This window comes from Acipenser ruthenus, chromosome 23, assembly GCF_902713425.1.
Source record: "Acipenser ruthenus chromosome 23, fAciRut3.2 maternal haplotype, whole genome shotgun sequence".
Taxonomy (NCBI): Eukaryota; Metazoa; Chordata; class Actinopteri; order Acipenseriformes; family Acipenseridae; genus Acipenser; species Acipenser ruthenus.
This window is the reverse complement of record NC_081211.1, coordinates 21,183,510-21,204,551: the sequence shown is the minus strand read 5'-3', so window position 1 is coordinate 21,204,551 and position 21,042 is coordinate 21,183,510. Positions and strand designations below refer to the sequence as shown.

The 21,042-nt window shown below is 37.4% G+C and overlaps 1 protein-coding gene across 1 annotated transcript; it reads left to right on the top strand.

The window, feature by feature from the left end:
* Positions 1 to 50: 50 nt before the first annotated feature.
* LOC131699632 (protein bicaudal C homolog 1-like) lies at positions 51 to 16,811 on the top strand. The gene is made up of 19 exons (XM_058996805.1): positions 51 to 430; positions 3,430 to 3,476; positions 4,343 to 4,412; positions 4,869 to 4,948; positions 6,048 to 6,209; positions 6,583 to 6,636; positions 6,734 to 6,928; positions 7,357 to 7,605; positions 8,077 to 8,208; positions 9,060 to 9,246; positions 9,390 to 9,541; positions 9,809 to 10,011; positions 10,402 to 10,507; positions 10,822 to 10,861; positions 11,674 to 11,828; positions 12,740 to 12,914; positions 13,286 to 13,449; positions 15,168 to 15,267; positions 15,557 to 16,811. Exons 1-19 carry the CDS (start codon positions 208 to 210, stop codon positions 15,685 to 15,687), a joined length of 2,625 nt encoding a protein of 874 aa, XP_058852788.1. The 5' UTR covers positions 51 to 207; the 3' UTR covers positions 15,688 to 16,811.
* Positions 16,812 to 21,042: the final 4,231 nt, after the last annotated feature.

Sequence of the window (21,042 nt, the reverse complement as noted above, 5' to 3'; positions counted from 1 at the left end):
CCCCTATCCCCCACCCCACACACACTCCCACACCAAGCATAAGTGCAGACGGCTGTTAAAAAGCTCAAATGTAAATGAGCTAGAAGAAGAGGAGGGGCCCAAGCTGGTGTGAGAGGTCCTGTCTGAAGGGAGCGATGGATCCTGAGCCTTGTTCATCTTCCCACGCCACTCTCTCCCTGGACGCAGTGACTGTGTGCTTCTCTTGTAATGGCCACTGTAAAGGAGAGCCTTGAGCTCCAGACTGCCTCTGCTCAGACACCCCTGCCAGGGGACCCTAATTCATGCTCTAGCAAAGAGGACTGGGGAGAAAGCTGCCCAGAACCCAGTGAGGAAACTCTGGGTGGTGCCGGGGAGTTAGCCCCCACAGACCCAGAATGGGTGGAGGAGAGATTCAGGATCGACAGGAAGAAACTGGAAACTATGTTACACAGTAAGTGAGCTTCATTTAAATGTAATGCTTGGGTTTTGTTATTTTACTATTTCAAATGTTGAATACATCCTCACCAAGGTTTGTTTTCTTTATAAACTTTTAAACTGTACCATAAAACTTATTTTAATGACTATAGTTGTGTACGGTACTTTGTTTCAATTTCCAGTGAAATTCCAGTGAAAAAGCTGTTACCTAGCGAACTTTAACAGCATATTGTTGTTGCAGAATCTTATTTTTACTGAATTGTTTTAAATGCCATTTTAAAAAAAAGAAGGTGGCTTATTTTTTCTGTATTCATTTCTTCCATTTTACTACTAAAAATTGCTTAAGCGATTGCAATTTTTGGCATCTCTTAAGCGCCTAGCATTGTAATAAATACTCAATAATCAACTTTCCAGTTTTAAAATACTCTGCTTTTTTTGCTGGTTTGTTCTCATTTTCAGTGCTCCCATGGTGCTTTGTCATTCCACAGTCAGGGGCAGCGTAACCTATAGCGATCACTGCTAAGGAGTGTGGGGCAGGAGTCCCTGCTTCAAAATCCCTACATTTATTCTTGGACTGTGTGCTGCCGGATACTGTATTTCAGTATCTCATCTGATATAATGGGCCACTTTCAAAGCGTTTACATCTATTGTTAATTAACGCCTATTTTTTTTTAAAGGAGAAAATTCCATGTTAATGCTACAAACTTTAGGGTGCTTGAATGTTATAACTTAGTTGTTTGGTTCTAGAAATTAAATTAAGTGTTGTTTTTTTTTCTTTAAAAAATAGATAATTAAAGACTGTATTAAACGCTTTGAAAATATGCCACTGTATCTTTTAAAAAAAAAAATTTTTAATGTCTCGTGTATTAAAATATTAAACTGTATATGCATTAGTCACTTAAAAAAAAAAACAAACAAAAAAAAACAGTACTTAATATTTTAACACCTGTAGAAAAATGAAAGCATTTTTTTCCCAATTTTTTTTTTTTTTTTTGAACTGCGTGATTGTCAACCATGTCAGTGAAAAGGCCACATTTTTAAGAAGTCATGTGTCACTCTTTTTTTAAACACCACTGTCATACTAAAAACATAAAGCCAGTACAATCAATACTGATCTTCCCTTCACTAAAAACTAAATAATTAGTGCTTTTGGAAATGATTAGGTGCTTTTGCATGTCCTGAGCCAAAGCATGCAATGTGCAGACACGGGTTTCTTATAAAGATAATTTACAAGTTTTAGGGTGGTGGTATTACGATCCACCACTGTTTAGATCAGTAAAATATACCCCACAATTAATAGGAAAATCAGATGCCCCCTACACAGAATTCTATAAGCCCACAAAGCAATAACTAAAATACACTCACCTATTCTCCGCTTGTCTTCCTACTCACATGACAAACACACAGCTTGATTCTTAATATGAACCCTTTATGTAATTTCTAACTCTTCACTGACATTGCAGCTTAGGTAAGGAAAGTGTAAATAAACAGAGAAATCTATGTTTAAAGAAAAATACAAAGTGTATAGTAAATGTGCCGAAATATGACACATTTGTGTCTAACGCCTATTTATTAAGAATGGTAATGTAATGGTCTTTTTATGTGACGTTCATTATAAAATGAAAGGATAATCTGTTTTCATAAGCCGTGAATGGCAATGCATGCTTAGTTTGGAATATTGGCTGTGTTTTCAACTTGTTTGATGGAACCAGTGCAGATGCAGAGTTCACTCTTGTGAGGAAACTCTTCACTTCCTCAGATTAACACAGTGAGAACAGTGGCACTCACCCAATGACAGATGTGTTAATGAGCTCCTTCCACAACCCACAGGGACATTTACACCTGACACTCGCTGTGGTGAACAGACACATCCTAAACCAGTGTTACTTTTTGTCTCAGTGCAAAGTTTGGACAAAAAAAATAACAAAGAATACACTTTCTGGTCAATATTTTGAAGACAAATATTCTGATATAAATTAAAACATTTTTAACAGTATAATACTAGCAATCATTACATTCAAGCAAACATGTATTGAAGTATATATTAAATGTTAAATTCCCAAAAATATTTTATTAGTGAAACAGTCAATGAATTGGGTCGTAAGTACACAATACAATACAAGAGAGGTCTGGTATGCAATGGTTCTGCTGCCAAAAAGCAAAGAAAATAAGTCAACTTGCCTTAACAACTACTGACAAACTAGAGGAAAAAAAATTAAAAAGGATTCCAGTTGAACAACTGTGGTACAGTGAAATTAAAAGGAACCCTCATCGTGAACCTTTAGTGAAAAGCATAGAGTTAAGCACTGGTCTGAAGTTCAGCAGGTTGTCTGTCATGCACGCAAAAGTCCCAACTACAGGTATTCAGGTGCCCTTTTTTAGTCAAAGGTACCCTCATAGTGAGAAACAGTGGAAGACAAATTATTAAATTGTATGTGTTTAAATACTACTGCCATCATTGTTTTTGATCATCTCTGAATTAACACTGATTCAAATTATACCCTGCCAACATAAGAAACAGTTTTAAAACAGATTTTTTTCAACCATTTATTTTTTAGGGTAATCCTGGAATAACAAGAGAGGTTGGTTCATGCAATCCAGGGTGATTGTCTGATGCTTTAAAATGCTCTAAAAATGCAACTGTGACTTAACCTCTGAGGGGTACATGATCATCATATCATGGTGAAGTTGTGATGATTTCCCTCATGTCCCTGGCTAGCTGTTATGTAAGGACACTCACCACAACAATATTTAAAAGCAGCGTTAGTTTATTTAGGCAGACACAGCAGAGAATAGCTGCATAGATTTCACAAAGCAGACTTGTATATACACTATTTCTGTAAATACAGTGTATAGGGTTTATGATCTCATATTTGGTTCTCACCCCCATTCTTATTAATTAATTCTGGAGACTTTTGGAATGTCTTGTGCCAAGTATTTACAGTGAGAACCTTATTCAGTGTTTGCATGCATCCAAAGTCTTAAACGAAATCTTCTTTTTTCCCATATTTATAGCCCCTGGAGATGAAAATCGCTTAACTGGTGAAGAATTCTTTCAAAAGGTAACTGGATATTTTTTTTTTGTTGTTGTTGCTGCTCTGGCCAAGCTTCTCTAGACAATCAAGTACAGAGTTAACTATTTGTGGTATTAAATTGTATGTGTCAATATGAGAAGCATAATAATCATGGAATTGTTCAGGAGATGTTTGTATTGTTTCTTTGGGAAATCTTATTTTAGTCAATCCATTATCGGCCCTGTCTTCGGGCAGTGAAGCGGTTTAAGGAATTGTTTTGCGAATCTGAGCACAGGTTGGAAATACTTCAAGTCGACCATCGTTGCTTTATTACTCTGAACCACGGGGAGCTAGATCAAACTGAAGGCACACCCAACCGTGAAGGGAAAAAGGCGTTCAAATGATTTATTTTCTACAGAAATGTATGGGCCAAACATGGCCTGGTGCTTCATCAGATTGAAAATGAATCCTCGCATTTTAACTTTGTAAGATGTGTGCTAATATAAGAATTTGCATTTATACTGAATTCAGTATTGGTGTTGAAATCCTGAGATTAATGTTCAAATTGATAGATATTGTTGCAGTGGTATCTCAAGATCAGTTAAATTTCAGATTGTCCTTTGTTTTACTTTGAACCAATAATTAAGTACCAGATTATCTATAGATGCTGCTGCTACCCTACTGGTGGGATCTATGTTGTAGAAGAATTGCAGTTACATTTTCCAGTCATTTTTCTGTTTGTGTTACTACAAAAAATTGGTATTTATTTTTCAATGGCTGTTCTTCTAGTAACACATCCAGTGAAATGCCTCTCAACACAACTTGAGAAGGGGGTACTGTATCATCACTTAACCCCTCTTCCTTTGAAAGTTAGCTTCCTTCTCACCTCTCTTGTTCATACACTGTTTTCACAGGTGATGAGTGAAACCAACACGCAGATCAAATGGCCTTCCAAGCTGAAGATAGGCGCTAAATCGAAGAAGGGTATGAAGTCATTAATATTCATCGTAATGCAGATTTGAGTTTTGGTCGTAATGAGGTCTGTAAATTGGGGAAACCAAAGTGTGACCCATAATGGGTGTAATCTCAATTTAAATGTCAAATTAAAGGGCCAATAGAACATATTAAGTGCACTATATACTGTATGATAGGAATCTGTCTCTTTTAAAAGTATACTGTGTTGTGTATCATGTAAATGATATTACTAATCTGTAAAATATTTTATTGGTGTCATATAGATGTTAACCTTGTAGGTAAAGGTAACTTTTACATATTTATATTTTAGCTAGAAAAGCTTGAACAGGCCTTCTCTAATAAGAATGTTCACTTGAGCATGGATTATTAGGCACCTATGATCTGGAGAGGGTTCTGTTCTGTAATCTGTGGTGGATGCTGATAATGCTGGGAATAGATTAAGATAACTGTGTTTCCTTTGCTCAGATCCACATGTTAAGGTGGAAGGGAAGAAAGCTGGTGTCCTGGAAGCCAAGAAGAAGATATTAGATGTTTTGGAAACAAAGGTAATCCTTTTCTTTATTTTCCAGGGAAATTTCTCATATTTTCTGTTCCTGACCATATATTTTCCCAGGAAACTCAAAATGAGGAACATCACCTTGTTTTCAGTAGCTGGGAGCCTGCTTCTACAGTTTCACAACTGAAGAGGATTTAAAAACAAAAGGTTTGGTCACTTGCCCAGATCATTCAAATACTAAAGCAAGTTACCCTTTTTTCTATTAAAAACATCATTCAGTGGGTTTTTTGGTCTTAGAGCTTGTCAGATCTTGAAAGCTAAAGACAGTTAAGCCTGGAAAGTATTTGGCTAGGAGACATCCAAGTTATTGTGTCAGAGAACATTATCACTCTTCTCCAACATATCGTGTTAATGGATACGGATGTAGTAGGTACTACCTTTTATATGAGATGTATATTTTACACATTTGCTGTTTCAAGGAAAATCCTTAGATGTCCTGGATTAGTTTAAAAAGAAAGAAAAAAAAGAGTTCCTTGCAATTTAAGTACAAAAAAAATCCTTTATCCTTTATTTTAACTTCATGTAGTTCAGGACATGGGTATCTCTGTAAATATAAATTAGACACCTGCTAATACAGTACAGGCACATCTGTATGAATATTTTCTTAAATAAAATATAATCAAATAAGATAATAAGTAGGCTCTTTAGTTTCTATTTTTAGAATTATGCATAAACACTATTGTGATTGGTTGAATGTAGGTTTTTTTTTATTTTTTATTTTAACAGTAGGGAAGTCAAAATTGCTATTTGCTTCTATATGTTATAAATCTGTTAAAGATATGGCTCCTGTGTATCTTAATTTAACTGACAATTGATTCTCATTTGAGGTACACACTTCGACCAAAAGCTTTTATTTAATTTGCATTAGAGTTGTGGATAAAACAATCAAATCATGAGTATGAAAATGTAATTGGTATACTAGTGTAAGTGCCACAAAAAGAGACATTTCCTGTTAACACCGCAGCCATTTTAAAATGAGGTTTTAACACCTTATGTTTGGTGATATTGGGGGGGGAAAAATTACAAAATAGTAAAATTAAATACATCCAGAACCTGTAGTTTTAAGCAGGTGTTTTGTGTGTCTCCAGGTTAACAAGGTGACTCTGAAGATGGACGTGGCCCACACTGAGCACTCCCATGTGATCGGGAAAGGGGGCAGCAACATTAAGAAGGTCATGGAGGAAACAGGCTGCCATATCCACTTCCCCGACTCTAACCGAAACAATGTCCATCTGGAGAAGAGCAATCAGGTACAGACAGAGGCTCCTCATACACTGTTTGAGATACTGATCCAGGTGTACTATCCTGACCCTCCTAACAGGATCTGAAAGACAATAGACTCTGTGGGCAGTGGGATGGCGGTGTAGAAGCCAGGATGGAGGCAGAGTGAAATTTTTGTGGTTTGCAACACAGCCATTCACTTCCTGCTTGATACCTTAGGATGTGTTGCAAAAATATAGGTCATATTGTATCTGCCATTGTGCAGCATGAATCTCGGATTGACTGAATGGACTGTATGCAGCATGAACCTTGGATTGTAGCTTCAATTATAACAAATACAGTACGTTTTGGAAAATCTATGTTATCTGTCTATTTCTATGTATTAACTGTTTCATCTGCAAGGTTTCTATAGCCGGATCACTTTCCGGTGTGGAATCTGCCAGGAGAAGAATAAGGGTAAGCAATATTGAATCATTTTTATAATATCATTAATCCGGTTTTATGAGCTCCAAAATGCATTTAAAAAAATAAATAAATCTAAGTTCTTATTTAGGACCTGCAGCCTTTGGTTCTAAGCTTTGACCTGCCGATGAGAATGGTCTCTCACACAGTACCAGATGTGAACTCTCCTGTGATCCACCACATCAGCCAGGCCTTTAATATTAGCGTGAGCTTCAGACAGCAGCCAAAACTCTACAGCACCACCTGTCTAGTGAGAGGACTGCAGGGGAACTGTGTCTCTATCCAGGTGAGGGCGGCCTGGCTCTACCTACAGGTTTGACAAGGAGTTTAGATCCTGCACTCATCTGCGTAATTGCAGTGAAAACACTGGTGACATTTTAGAGTAAGTCGCAATTCATATATGAATTAGATATTTAAGAAAAGGTAAGACAAGTAAACTTAGTTAGGAGGCACCCATTCATAATAACATTTTTTTAGAAAACAAATCTTGCGTGGCTACCAAATAAGATTACTTTTCTTAAATATGTACAGTACCAATGCAAGGGTGTCAGTTAATCTTCGCATTTAGCTGGTCTTTAACCATGTTTTTCCAATACTTTCTAACCTTTAATTATTTGAGATTAAACCAATGACTTTGCTTTCGGTTTCCTTCATGTAGTTGGTTGCTGTTGGTTCTGAGTCTCAGCTCTCATTTCCCCTCTTTTCTGCTGCTAGAAAGCCACAGCAGTACTGATGGAGCTGCTGCTAGGTGCAGATCCCAGCGTCAGCGTCAGCACCCAGCTCGAACTCACCTCCCAGCAGCACGTCTTCCTTATGGGACAGAATGGAGTCAACTTCATCAACATCATGCACATGACCCAGACACAGATTGTGTTTCCAGACCTGAACTGCCCACAGAACAGAGCCACGCTGCTCATACAGGGCACTGCAGACACTGTCTGCCTGGCCAAACAGCAGCTGCAGGTAGGGGGACCCTTATGAAACATACAGATGTGCTTAGACAATTTACAGCAGTGCTGCAAGATGTATTTTTTATGCAAATCACAATTAGCACAGCTTAACAGAACCCTAGGTTGTTTCAGTTTGGAGAATACAGTGGGAAAGCTGTTTTACTTTCTCTGTCTGGAAGGTGCGCATTGGCATGCTACAAACTCTCTTACATCTCTATTAGGTATTTGTAACTCTATTTATGCACTACATAACTGTGCCTCCCTAAATTGAGAAACAATACAAACCAACACTGGACTATTTAGTACCTTTAGTGTCAAGCAGCTTGCTGTCAGCCTGTGTAATATGTCATTTTTAAATCAGCAAGAATAGAAAACAGCATATCTGGCAGCTCCAGTCTTTTGTTGCAGTTGCAGCTAATGGGACATGCAGCTATTTTGCTCTTCCCTGTCTGTGCATCCTGATAGCCTTTCGTCTTCTCGTCAGGACTGCCTCCCACTCTGCTTGATGTTCGATCTGAAGGAGGATGCTGAGGTGGAGCCCCACAAACTCAGCCAGATGATGCAGAACCTTGGAGTTTTCATCAGCATCAAACCCAAAGTGAAGCAGGCAGCCAAGGTTCTGGATCCTTTTTTTTTTTTTTTTTGTTAACTGCAAATGTGAGCGATGTGATGTATATATCAGTAAAAGCTTCTCCCTTTAGTGGGAAATAAATAAAACAAAGTTATTCACAAATATATGTAGTGAGTTTAGGTAGTTATACTAGTTTATAACATTTACATGTTTCTCCTTGTCAGCAAAATAGAGGCAAACGTGTGCAAAGAGAACAAAAAGCAGGCCCAATTTTAAGTGAAAATGTGTTTGATATACAAAATAATAAAGATGTGCATATTGGTCAGGGCCCAGCATCCCTCTACAATGCTGAGTTTGAAAACACTAATCAAAGGATGTATGCATTTCTTTGTCAATGGTATTGAATGGACTATGGGGTCTCTTTTAGTGATCTAAACAGGGGTGTATCTAAATACTGCTGGGTTTTAACTGTTTTATCCAGGGGTTATTATAGAGCCACTTATTAACACTAATTACAATAGAAATATAGTGCAATGAGGACCGCTTATAAACCGGTTTATAGATCCCTGTGATTTTTTTTATCAATCAATCAATCAATCCATTTTTATTTTATATAGCGCCTTTCATAGTGGACCATCATCACAAAGTGCTTTACAAGATGCAGCAACAAGAAAATCCATAATACTTTATATACAGAGAAATGCATAATAGATGATATACAGTAAAAAAAAAAAAAAGCATAATACAATACAGTGAAATGCATAATACATGAAATACAGTAAAAATGCATAATACATGATACAGTAGCAAGATGTGTCTATGACGTAACTAGTATTTTTGGGAATACTATAGTACTACAATTCTGTTTCTTACTTTCTCTCTTTTCTAATTCACAGTCTGTTGTAGTGAAGAGTTTGGAACGAAACACTGTCAACTTGTATGAAGCCAGAAGATTGCTGTTGGGCCTAGAAACCAGTGAGGTTGCCATGGCAATAAAGCCTGCCTGTGACATTCCCTTAACAAATGGCCTAACTAATTATTGGCTGAATTTGATATCACAACAACTGAGCCTCACTGATTCAGGTTAATATGTAATTTATAACAGAAGCTTTTATAAAAAACATGTCCACATTTTTCCATTTACCACCTTCTTTTGGGAGAATTGCGTACTCGCTACCAATAAACGAGATAACTAGCTGGGCCTAAAATATGCTTTCCCTTGCCAGGACCTGTCCCTTCGTTTGGAGCTGTGGTAAATGCTGTACTGCAGGCTAAAGCCAAATCAACACCCCCTCCTGGTCTCTCCCTGCAACATCAAGCAGACAGAGAACGACAAAAGAGTGATGAGAAGAAACCCACTGAAATGAACAAAAATATGGTAAGGTTCAAAATGTGTTGTTTTTTTTTCTGTTAAACATGTAGGTGTGCTACACTTCTTGTATGTTGGGACGCACCTTACACCTTACACTAAAGCTACAGTATTGTATTGTGTTCGAGTTTGTTACACTGAAAACTCAGTACAAAGGTTTATCTTTTTACAGGTAATAAATGGCAGGCAAGTTCAATGTTGCTGATATAGTTTTAGACCAGGATTTGTTATACCTACTGCACGCCAAATCACTTATTTTCAATCCTGTATATTTAGCTTTCTGAGGCTGAGGATTTGCAGAGCACCCCCTCAATAGTCAGACCATCTGCAGACACAGTGCCAGAATGTGAAGAACCACAGGGCACGCGGGCGGACACAAGCAGAAGAAGCAGCCAATCAGAGGGCAGCAAAGAGCCCTGGCAGGAAGGAAGTACAGCAGCCTCACGTCAAAACACTGCACTTCAGAACTTGAAAGAATTGTAAGACTTTTTACACTGTCAAATTTATTATTTTATTATTTTATTTAAATGGTGCTTGTGCTTGTGAATATAATACTCCTAAAAGGTGTACAATTATCTGCCTCTCAGTCTGAATCTGTAAGCAACTATCCTTGCCATCCAGTCCCAGTACATGCCAATTGTATATATACTGTATACTATATAATTGTTTTGTGATTGTATGCTGTAGGCTGCTGTCCTCCAAGTACTTAATTGAGACAAACAAACCTATTTCACTTGTAATCTAAGATATACCTGTACTCAGGTCTCTATATGTCTCATTCCCATATACCATCTAGCTTCCAATCGCTTTTTTAATTATGCGTATCTTTGTATTCTATTAGCCTGGCCTTTGTGTTTGTACTCTTTCAGATTGTTAAAATGTGATTTTGGAAGTGACTACTCAGAGAAACCAAGCAGTTTAAGGAAAGACATAATTGAACTACAGGAGACAGGACCAGATGCTATCAAAAACGAGGTAAGACAGATGCAGGGTGTGAAAAAAAAAACTGCAGTGGCTCATTTAAAGCTATTCATTTTTTTATATATATATATATATATATATATATATATATATATATATATATATATATATATATATATATATATATATATACATATTACCGTATGCTATATGTGCCCAAATCTGTTTTTATTAATACAAGTCTTATTTCTCAGTTACTAGCAACTTAATTGGCTGGTGACAATCAGTATAAGACTGGAAAAAAAATAAAAAATAAAAAAAATACTTTCTATGAATATCTCTAAACAGTTTTATTTCCCCCTTTTTAGGATTATGATTATGAAAAAAAGAAACTTTTAGCAACACGGGGTAAGTGAAAATAATCTTTCATGACTTAATATAACTGGATTGTGGTGCATAATAATCTAGGAAGGAAGTTGTATGTGAACACTGGCAATATATATTAGTGCACTATATATACACTGATCCACAGATCTGCAGTGAAATGTATTCAAGCTATAAATAAAAGAGAGGGAGAGCAATTAAAGCCAACTTTGTACTAAACTAATAGATCACTTATATTGATCAAGTGCTTAGCCGGTATAAATAGAACGGGACAGAGAACATGGCTTTTGGCCCAGTATCTGAGAAGCTGAATGTCTTTCTTGTATAATTAAAATGTGAATTAAAAGTCTAATCATCCATGAACACCCAACAGTGCTGATTTTAGACATACTTATAAATTCTATAAGGACCTTAATAAATTCAGTGACGGAAGTTTCAGCTAGAAGTCTTCCTCAATATTAAAGACATTAAGAGAGACTTCTAGTGGTATTAGTATTGGTATTTCAGTGATTCGTCAGATGGAAGCCACCTCTCGTGAGACGTTTGGGGTTCATCAATCAGCTTTGGCTTCTGTCACGTCTGGACAGCAACCCAATGTTCAGACACCAAGGAACAAAATAAGGCTGCAAATACTGGTAGAACTTCAAGTTGGTGTCAACAGTTGACTTGATCTCAGCTAGTTGATGTATACCTGACTCTGTACTCACAGTGTATTTTTCTTGGCTCAGAAATCTGTAGTACATATTAATGTAGTGAAATAGTGATTTTGCTGGTTGATTACCTTGTTGAATAATGGTTACTTACAGCCCTAATTAATAATGTTTTTTGTGTGCCAGCGATGCTGAAGAAACCGGTTGAGACTGAGGTGCGGACACCTACAGACACCTGGAGTGGGCTGGGCTTCTCCAAGTCAATGCCAGCAGAGGCCGTGAAGGAGATGCGATGTGTGAACCGCCGGAGCTACAAGTCTTACCTGGGGAACAACTTACAGGTAACCAGCACAACAGATCCACTGACTGTCAGCATCAGCATCATTAGCGTGGGGTGGAAAAGGTCTAGCAATGAGGAACGCATTTCAATAAGTGGTAGGGTAATCTGATATAAGTACTGTACATGCAAACTACGATATTGTTGTATACTGGATTCCAACCCAGCTATAAAACACACAGTTGTAAGATATATAGTTTGGACAAGAAGTCTTAATCAGTTTCATCAAAGTGAAGACATTGATAAAGACTTTTCTTCCAAACATTTGTAAAATAGTTTTTTTGTACTTCTTATTTAAATACCTTTATTTTTATTTGATATATTCATAAAAGTAACCAGTATGCATATCACCTAGTTAAATTGACAAATTCAATTTGACTTGTACAAACCCTTTGGGTTTTAATTTTGTATGCATACATGATTTCTAATTATTTAATCATTTGTGCGAGTGCCTGAGCTTGAAGGACTTTGCTTTTGTCTCGTTTTAAAACTGACACATGTTTTGACAAAATGTCAAAACATTTGAAAAGACACTGTTCTAGATTCTCCAAGAGCTTTTTACTCCAAATTCTCAATAGCGCCATTTTTCAGATAGTAAAAGTGCACCCAATAAAGCTACCTAATCAGAAATAAACAACTTCTGTATTTAATTAAAGGGTTTGTTAATAGTTTAGTGTTTCTTAATCGTTTTAGAATTGTAATTGGTGTTTTTTTCCCCCTTTCAGACAAATATTACACTAATGATGATTTGTAGACTCTAGCCCGTTTGTCTAATTACCTGCATGCTTGACTAAGTTTCCTATAGTTTTACCTGTGAAACAAATGCAAAACACTAAAACTGTCCTTTTTGCAACTGCGTATTAGACAGAAAATAATAAATATATGTGTGCCAATTCCTTCTCCATTTTCCCCCAGGAATGGAGTTTGCAGGAATCCCTCAGTAAAGAGAGTCTGGCCAGCGGCAGTGACTCTGAGAACTGGAGGGAGCGGAGGGACTCTGCATCTTCCTCATCTCCTCTCTCATCTTCCTCAGCCTCCTCTTTCCCTGTCTTTGCCTCCTCATCCTCGAGAAGCAGAGCTGACAAATCCTGTAGGTGTTTAACGCAATCAAAAAATGCTTTCCCACTTGTATACACTAGTCTTTTTCTTTTTTCTTAAAAAGAAAAACAGTGGTCATTGATAATAGCACTGATAGTTATTCAAGAATTACCTGCCAGTGAAGCAGAGTATTCTATTGCTGTTTTCTAGCATTAACATATCATGTAGACCAGCATAAGTACTTAAATTACAGTCTTTTTTATGTTTTTTGTATTGAAATGCACAATAAAGCCTTTTATTTAATTGTATCTAGCAGCAGACTCTTCATTTTCCATAGAACCTAAATTGGCGGTGGGTTCAAACAGAAACAGAGACTGGCATGTTAGACTGGCATGTTAAACACATTCTCCTTTCTGTTTGCAGCCGAGTCATTCCTCAGCAGCAGTAATTACTTTGACAGCATCTCATCTCTGACCTGCTCCAGCAACTGCTGCTCCAGTCCCACCCACAAACAGACAGCAGACCTGCCAGAGCTCTTCAGCCAACTGGGGCTGGGCAAATACATCGATATCTTCCAACAGCAGGAGGTACAGACACCTTTCCACTCTTTTACTGAGAGTTTGTGTTCAGTGTTTTACTGAGAATTATATAGTGCTAAGTTTTATTGTCTTTTTTTGGAAAAAAATAGAAGGTGTTTTTCTCCTTTAATTTTTGAAAGTGTGCTCCTTAGTGTCTTATAGCTTATCTGAAAATGTATAATTGAGGTCCCCAAGTGGCTCACCAGGTGAGCTCAAAGCAGAAACCTGCAGGGCTGGCTTTTATCCTCCAGGAGCCAGTAGTTCTGCTGTAGAGCTCCTGGTAGAAAAGAGACCTTCAGTTCAACTGAGCTGTGGTGAAGGAGCATAACTGGACTTTCAGAACTGTAGAGGAAAAAGTAATCCGGCACACTAAATAATTGAAAACTGTAAATTATCCTTTTGACTTTCTATTTAGCCACCCTTACGGAAGTTTACCATAGTAAATGTGCAAGTAATTTAGCAGTTTTCCCAAGCTTTTCCCAAGCTTATAATATGCATTTTAATATGTTTGACCAAATCCCTCTGTAACAGGATAGCATCAAGAATGACACCCAGAGGCTTGGAAGCTGCAGTTTAAGCGCTGGGTGCGCAATGAAATTACACAAACAGGAACAACCAAACAGGCATGGTGGCCAAAATAAAAGGTTTAAGCAAACCACTACTGTACAAACAGTTGTCAGGCTGGGCATTCGCCTACACAGCATATGCACAGCACAGCACAGGAGATTTTCTTCTCCTTAAATACCATGTTGCCGGATCCTAATTAACCATTAATCATTCAAATAAGGCTCCAGGAATTTAACCCCCTCCCTGCCAACCTTATATTCACACACAAATATACAAATGTACATTTAGTGCTTTTGCCCTGCCGCACCCTCAGTGCTCTACTATACATCACTATGCTTTTACAAGGGTAGCTATGGCATGGATGGTATTCATAAGGGCCTCTGGTTTTCTGTTTATTTACAGCAAGTGCACCCCTTACAACATTCTCACTGCTTACTAATAGCGCCTCCTGTGTACTATTGCAGGGTTTCCCCAATCCTGGTCTTGGGGACCCACTGTGTTTGCTGGTTTTCATTCCAACTGAGTTATCAATTACTTAATCGAACCCTTAATTGAACTATACATTAGCTTAATAAGAGCTTTTTAATTGTTTCCAGCTTTTAAACAGTTGCAGAGTTCAAGTTAGCTATAACACGTTATAAGTAACTTGAACTCTGCAACTGTTTAAGAGCTTAAAACAATTAAAAACAAATGATCAGTTCAATTAAGGGTTCAATTAAGTAATTGAGAGCTCAGCTGGAATAAAAACCAGCAGACAGTAGGTCCCCAGGACCAGGTTTGAGAAAGCCTGTACTATTGTACATTGTTGCAGATTCTTTTTTTTTAACACAACCCACTATTATTCTAATATTTATATAGTGTCCTTTTGAACAGCTTATTGCTGTTTATCTGAATTACAGTACACAATCTTATTGGAAGACCGTATGAGTGATGACTATTGAAATGACTTCAGAGCACAATTTAATAAGATGAATTGCCCAGGAAATGGGAATAAAATATAATAATCGTCAATAATGTAACTGATGATACTATACAAAGTTGTATTTAAGAAGATGGTTAAATTGTAGGTATCCATATTCTGCCATTTGCCATTTATAGTTTTATCAATTATATGAGAAAGATGTGCAAGTAACGGTTTTACTGTTATTGTCGCTTCTCAGATTGACTTCCAGACATTCTTAACACTCACTGACGAGGATCTGAAAGAAGTGGGGATTTCAACTTTTGGTGCAAGGAGAAAAATGCTGCTTGCAATTTCAGGTGAGGCCTGTTTAATGTAAAAAGTAACTGTTATTCTGTAGTTTATGAAAAAACAAAGCAGCGTTAGCTTTATAAACAGTGATAGCTTTATAAGCAGCGTGTCCTGCTCTGCAAGCAGTGTACTTTATATTGTAAAATACTGTAAGGTAGGAACTTACACAAAATTGAGGGCATCCAGTTTTATTCACTTCTTCTCTAGTTGGCTCTTAGTAGAAGCATTCCTGATTTATTGAATACATTACCCTTGGGGAAATAGGAATGTTTTTTTCTTTCTCTTCATTTTGTTCAGATTTCAGTAAAAGTAAAAAGAAGCTTCTGGATCTGCCTACAGTCCGGCCAGGCTACCTGGAAGGCGGGGCCAGTGGGAGGCTGCCTCGTATAGTGGACGTGGACATCGCTGCTCAGAGCAACCGCTGGTAGCGAGTGAGGGGGAGAGAAACAGGGCTGTGACCTTCTCCCTGCGCAATAATGAACTGCTTCTGCCTCCAGCTCCTGGTGTTCACACATTGCAGAATAACTTTTATTTAGGGCTTTTAATCTACACAAGATATGAAAGTGCTGACAAACACTGAGTCATCTTGAAACCTCTAGGAGGTAGGCTGACGGCAAGAACCAATTTGATATGGCTGCCCCAAGAGATTGGTACCAAACCCAGAGTTGGAAGTGTTCACTATAACACTATACTACACTGTCCCCGAACTTGTTATGACTGCAACCTGAGGTGAAGCTCAGAATGACTGTTGGGGTGTAGAGGGCAGCAAACAAGACAGAAAAGTGGCCCAATACTGTATACCGGTGTATGTTCTGCTTTTGCCAGCAGGGGTCACTTTAGAGCAAAGTGGAAGGAAGATACTTGTATACGAGGGGAATAAGTAGGCTTTTTCATCATTGTCTGTAGTCCTTCTTGACATTTAAATAGTGGTATGGTTATTACATTCATTTCAAAGGTGTACTGAATAAAACCATTTGTAAGTACCAGTATATTTAGAATAGGGGTCTCCACCCCTGGTCCTGGAGAGCCCCTGTCCAACAGGTTTTATAGGTGTCTTTACGTCGTCAATGGCTAAAGATCTGGAACACCTATTAATCTTGACTAATTAAGCCAATAATTGGTTCAATTAAGTAACTGAGAGCTCAGTCGAAATGAAAACCAGAAGCCCCAGTAGCTCTCCAGGACCAGGGTTGGAGACACCTAGTTAGACAGTCCAGCCATGCTCTGATGATTAAAAAAAAAAAAAAAAAAAAGACATATAAAGAAATGCTGCTAAATGTAAGATGATGCAATATTACTACTGAATAGATTAATTTTGTTCAGACACATATCACATGAAGCAGCATGAAATGAATGAAAAATAGATGCAGGCTATGTCTCTCCTGGGTGAGTCTATGTCTTTGGGGCAAAGAAGTAGTGTATGTATGTATATCTATAATTCTGTTTTTTTGTAGTTATTTTAATGAAAATTTGAAATAGCTTTCCGTGTTTTGTACCTGGTTGTTAATGTAAAAATGTTGAATAAAGTCACAAGGTTATCTTTCAAATAGTGTATGAGGCTTGTGGTAATTTGAATTGGTACAACCTTTGAAAGCTTGGTTTCAGAAAAAAGCAGTCAGATGTTTAACTTTGCAGGTATTTTAACAGTAATTCACACCTTAACACATTATTTTAAATGTAATTATTCATGCAATCAAATATGATATCGTGGAATCATTAGTAGCACTTTCAAATGAAATCATAGCCTGCATGACAATTAAGTTAACAAATTCATAAACCTTACTTGTTGCGTGCCATCATTCGCTCTGTATATGTCTCAAATGTGCAATAGGAAAGAAACACATGATGTCACAAACATGTATTTTAATTTTAAAACCTGACATCTGACACTACACTAAACAACAGTAAGTTCTCAGTTTTCTTGCCCTACCTTCCAGGAAATCTGTTACTGTTCCCTTCCTGTTGGTCATTTCACCTTGCAGTGTCTTCAGGGTCAAGTATCTTACTGGCTGCAAAGCATGCCACTCATAAGGGGAAACAGCTGGTTGGTTACTGACAAGAAAGAAGGCCATGAAAAGTGGGACAACTTCCCTCTCCTGGTGAAATGACTAGTGAATTGCATGACAAGAAAGCAACCTAGTGTAGTCATGTTTTAAAATGAATTTGCACGTTTCCTTATAATATATACATTTGAGACATGGTGGAGAATATATGGCTGTGCCATTGTCAATGCCAATAAAGAAAAAGGAAATAGGGTAAAAGCTCTGGTTTTAATCGGTGGAAATATCAGCCATTGTGGATTACCAATCTTTTTTTATTTGATGAGAATCATCCATAATTACAGATGCTTTAAGGTTCTGCCACTTGCCGTGTTCTCCTTTGGATCTGCAGTAGGTGGCAAGGATGATCACTGTTTTCAGAAAATCATTTGTGAAATTGTTTTGATTTCCCTTACAATTCTAGGAGGAATATTAAAACACTCTAGTATGGCGAATAAGCAGACTTTGGACTTAGCTACTTTGAAAATCAGCTTTGATTAGATGTTAAAGCTACCTAAACCCCCTTGCGAATCAAATGTGTTTCTTTATGTAGCCAGTAGAGGGCACCATTTTACTAAAATCTGCAAATGTGCACTGGTGTAATGTGAAACTAATCTTAAATATTGCAATAGGAAAACTTTATATTTCTGAAATAATACTAACATGAATTTGGGAATTTCATCTGTGATATGTGGTGGCTAAGTGTGTAACACCTTTCCTTTTATAAACCACTGCACATTACACAAATAGGGAATGTTGAATACAGAAATGCTGTTGCTTGTTGTACAAAATGGAGGATTATGAGCCATGGTGATACGAATGCAGACTCCGTCTGTGGCAAGGCAGTGGTTTACGCATACAATACCTGCACACACACACAGTACAGTAATATCCTGAGCAGTCCTGGTATATGGCTCAGTATCTCCATAGTAGGCACTGTGATTTAATCAGTCATCCTTCACTACAGATGCAACTGTTAGCCTTAATTATATGGAAAGGGTTTCCCTACTCTGTAGTTAATGGAAATCAGAACTAATATTCAAATGTTTTTACTGTACCCATAGATTAACACATCTTCCCCATACGTTAACCCACCATGGTTGAAACTGAGCCACTTGAGAAATGTATAAGCTACTATATTTCTAATTTACAATTTAAAAAGTGGCTTTTGCATATTTACAACAGCTCTGTCGGACATTACACTTGACTGGAACAGACCCAAACTTTGCATAATAATTAGTGAATGGGCACTTATTTTTCAAGTACTTTCAGTGTCTACAGTAACATTGCAAAATCAGGATACATTGCAATGAATTGAATCTTGGATTAGGTAGACTACTGTGTATTGCAGTTCAAGTTTGTAAATAGGGTTTATTTGTTTGTAGTTTCTTCGATTACATGATGTTAAATAAAATATCTTAATTATGTTCACATTTTTTTTTTAATTTTGTCTCAATCCTAAAATTCTAGGTGATGTAAAATGTTCTTCCATGGCTGTAGGTACAAAAACATGGCTAATAGTACAGTAGGCAGCCTACAATAAAACTGCACTCATTTTATATGAGCAATAAGCACTGAAATTCTTAGGATGTGAATTCCAGGGTTGTATCTAGTCAAAGTGTTAAAATGTAAAATGACTTTTTGTTGTAAATGCAGAAATGAATTGTTTCATATAAAGTGCATGAAACTATTCTGAACTGTAATTAAAGAAGCCCAGATAGGCCAAGTGAGAGTCACTCATTTTAGAAACGTTTCAGACTTTATTTGAGCTCTCACTCTTAAAGGAAAGAAAATGGTAGATTTAATGGGATATCACACACCTCGGGGAGCAGGTTAATATAAAATTGCATTTTAATAATAAAAACGGACTTTGAAGTGTTGTCGAAATAACTCTGGAGTTAAGCTTTCTGGAGAGAGAGAGAGAGAGAGAGAGAGAGAGAGAGAGAGAGAGAGAGAGAGAGAGAGAGAGAGAGAGAGAGAGAGAGAGAGACAAAAGCTTTGCATCACCATATATAATTAACTAATTTTGCTTCATAAAGTCGAATAAAACCTGCTGAATAATGTTACGTTTACATATTGACTTACATACCGTTTTGTCGTTTTCCATATACTTAACGAAAAACTGACAAAATCGAAAGTTTTGATGCTTGGTATAGAGCTATCACAGTGAGAACATATCCTACTGTGATGGAAAAACACGAGAATACTAACAAAGGGTTAGGTTTTTCTTCGGGTGACAAATGCCTGTGTGCTTGTAAACTATTCAATGTGACAGACATACCAGATGGGTTTGTAGATTTTGCATTGATAGGCGCACGAGGCTGAATAATCGTAGACGGATTTGTATGCGTGCATGTCCCTCTTTTACTAATCTGAAACAGGTCGGCCTCTTGAGTTTTATCTCTCCTCACAGTTACTCTTCAGGTTTTTTTTTCCTGTCTCAATAATATTATCAACAAACTAAGTGTAGCCTGCTTATGAAAAAAAACATATCCAGGCACCAGTAAAATAGCAAATCGATAAGGGTGGGGGGCGGTACAGGGATGGAGTCCAGGAATATGGAGGAATATGGTTTGAAGTTGGAAAGGATTTAAATATTTTGGGATATAATGATCCCTTATACATATAACAAATCACGTACCAGTATGTGTTTGTGTGTTGGAGTGTGTGTGTAAAGCACAGAGCAGCTGTGGACTGCCTTGTACATATAAAACGTATACTTCGCTGTTCTGAAATACCTATATTCTCAACCATCCTTGTATCCTTATTGCCTGTCAGACCTATCGTTCATCACCGCAGAGGTGGTGCTCATAAAACGCAGTCTGGACTTCTCATCTGTCTTATATACAATCAAATGTATACTGCCACTGGGGACCAGCAGCGCGAGTCCCAACGGTCATGGCTTGCGGAGGAGAGATCGGCGAACACAGCCTAAACCCGAAGTAAATAAAGAGGGAAAATAATTGAGAGTACCACTGAGATATTGGTGGATAGACGATTACGCTCCCAGTGATTACACACTTCTTTGTTTCACACTTTTCTCCTTTAGCACCCCGCATTAACTTTGCATCTCTGTACTGAAATAAGAGCACTGAACGCTAAGAAATTGCTCCTCTCTTGTCCTCTCGGCGACTTCAGCACTACTTCCGTGGTTCTGAAAGAACAGCTCCCTCGTGCCCCGCTGTTGGAAACGCAAATTTCAGAGTTAATATTCACTATTCATCTGCTTATCTCTTTAACTTCACACCGCTACCACACAATGTTGGCACTTACAATATTTGAATATATATATATATATATATATATATATATATATATATATATATATATATATATATATATATATATATAAATAAAACTAGTGGCTCCATTTTTTTAAAAAAAATTATCTTTAACACTGAGTGTAACTATTAATTTAACACATTTACGCTGTAACAAAATCACACTTGGTTTTACTTATTCAAAGTAATTCATACCGAATAAGCCCATTCTATCAACCCATTATCGATAGGAATGATGCAGTGTCACTGTGGCTTTGTTATTTCAATATTGATGAAAAACTGTTTCTTCCTGCGTAAAGGCACTATCTCGCTGGTTCATCGGGATTTACACCTGCCTTCTATGTAAATGAACCTGCTGCCAGCGGGAGACAGGGGTATACGGGGAGGTGCCGTATCGTTGTCCAAAGGGGGAGCCTGTGCTCATTGTTATATGCGTCATTCCTCCTTCTGTATTTGCATTTGC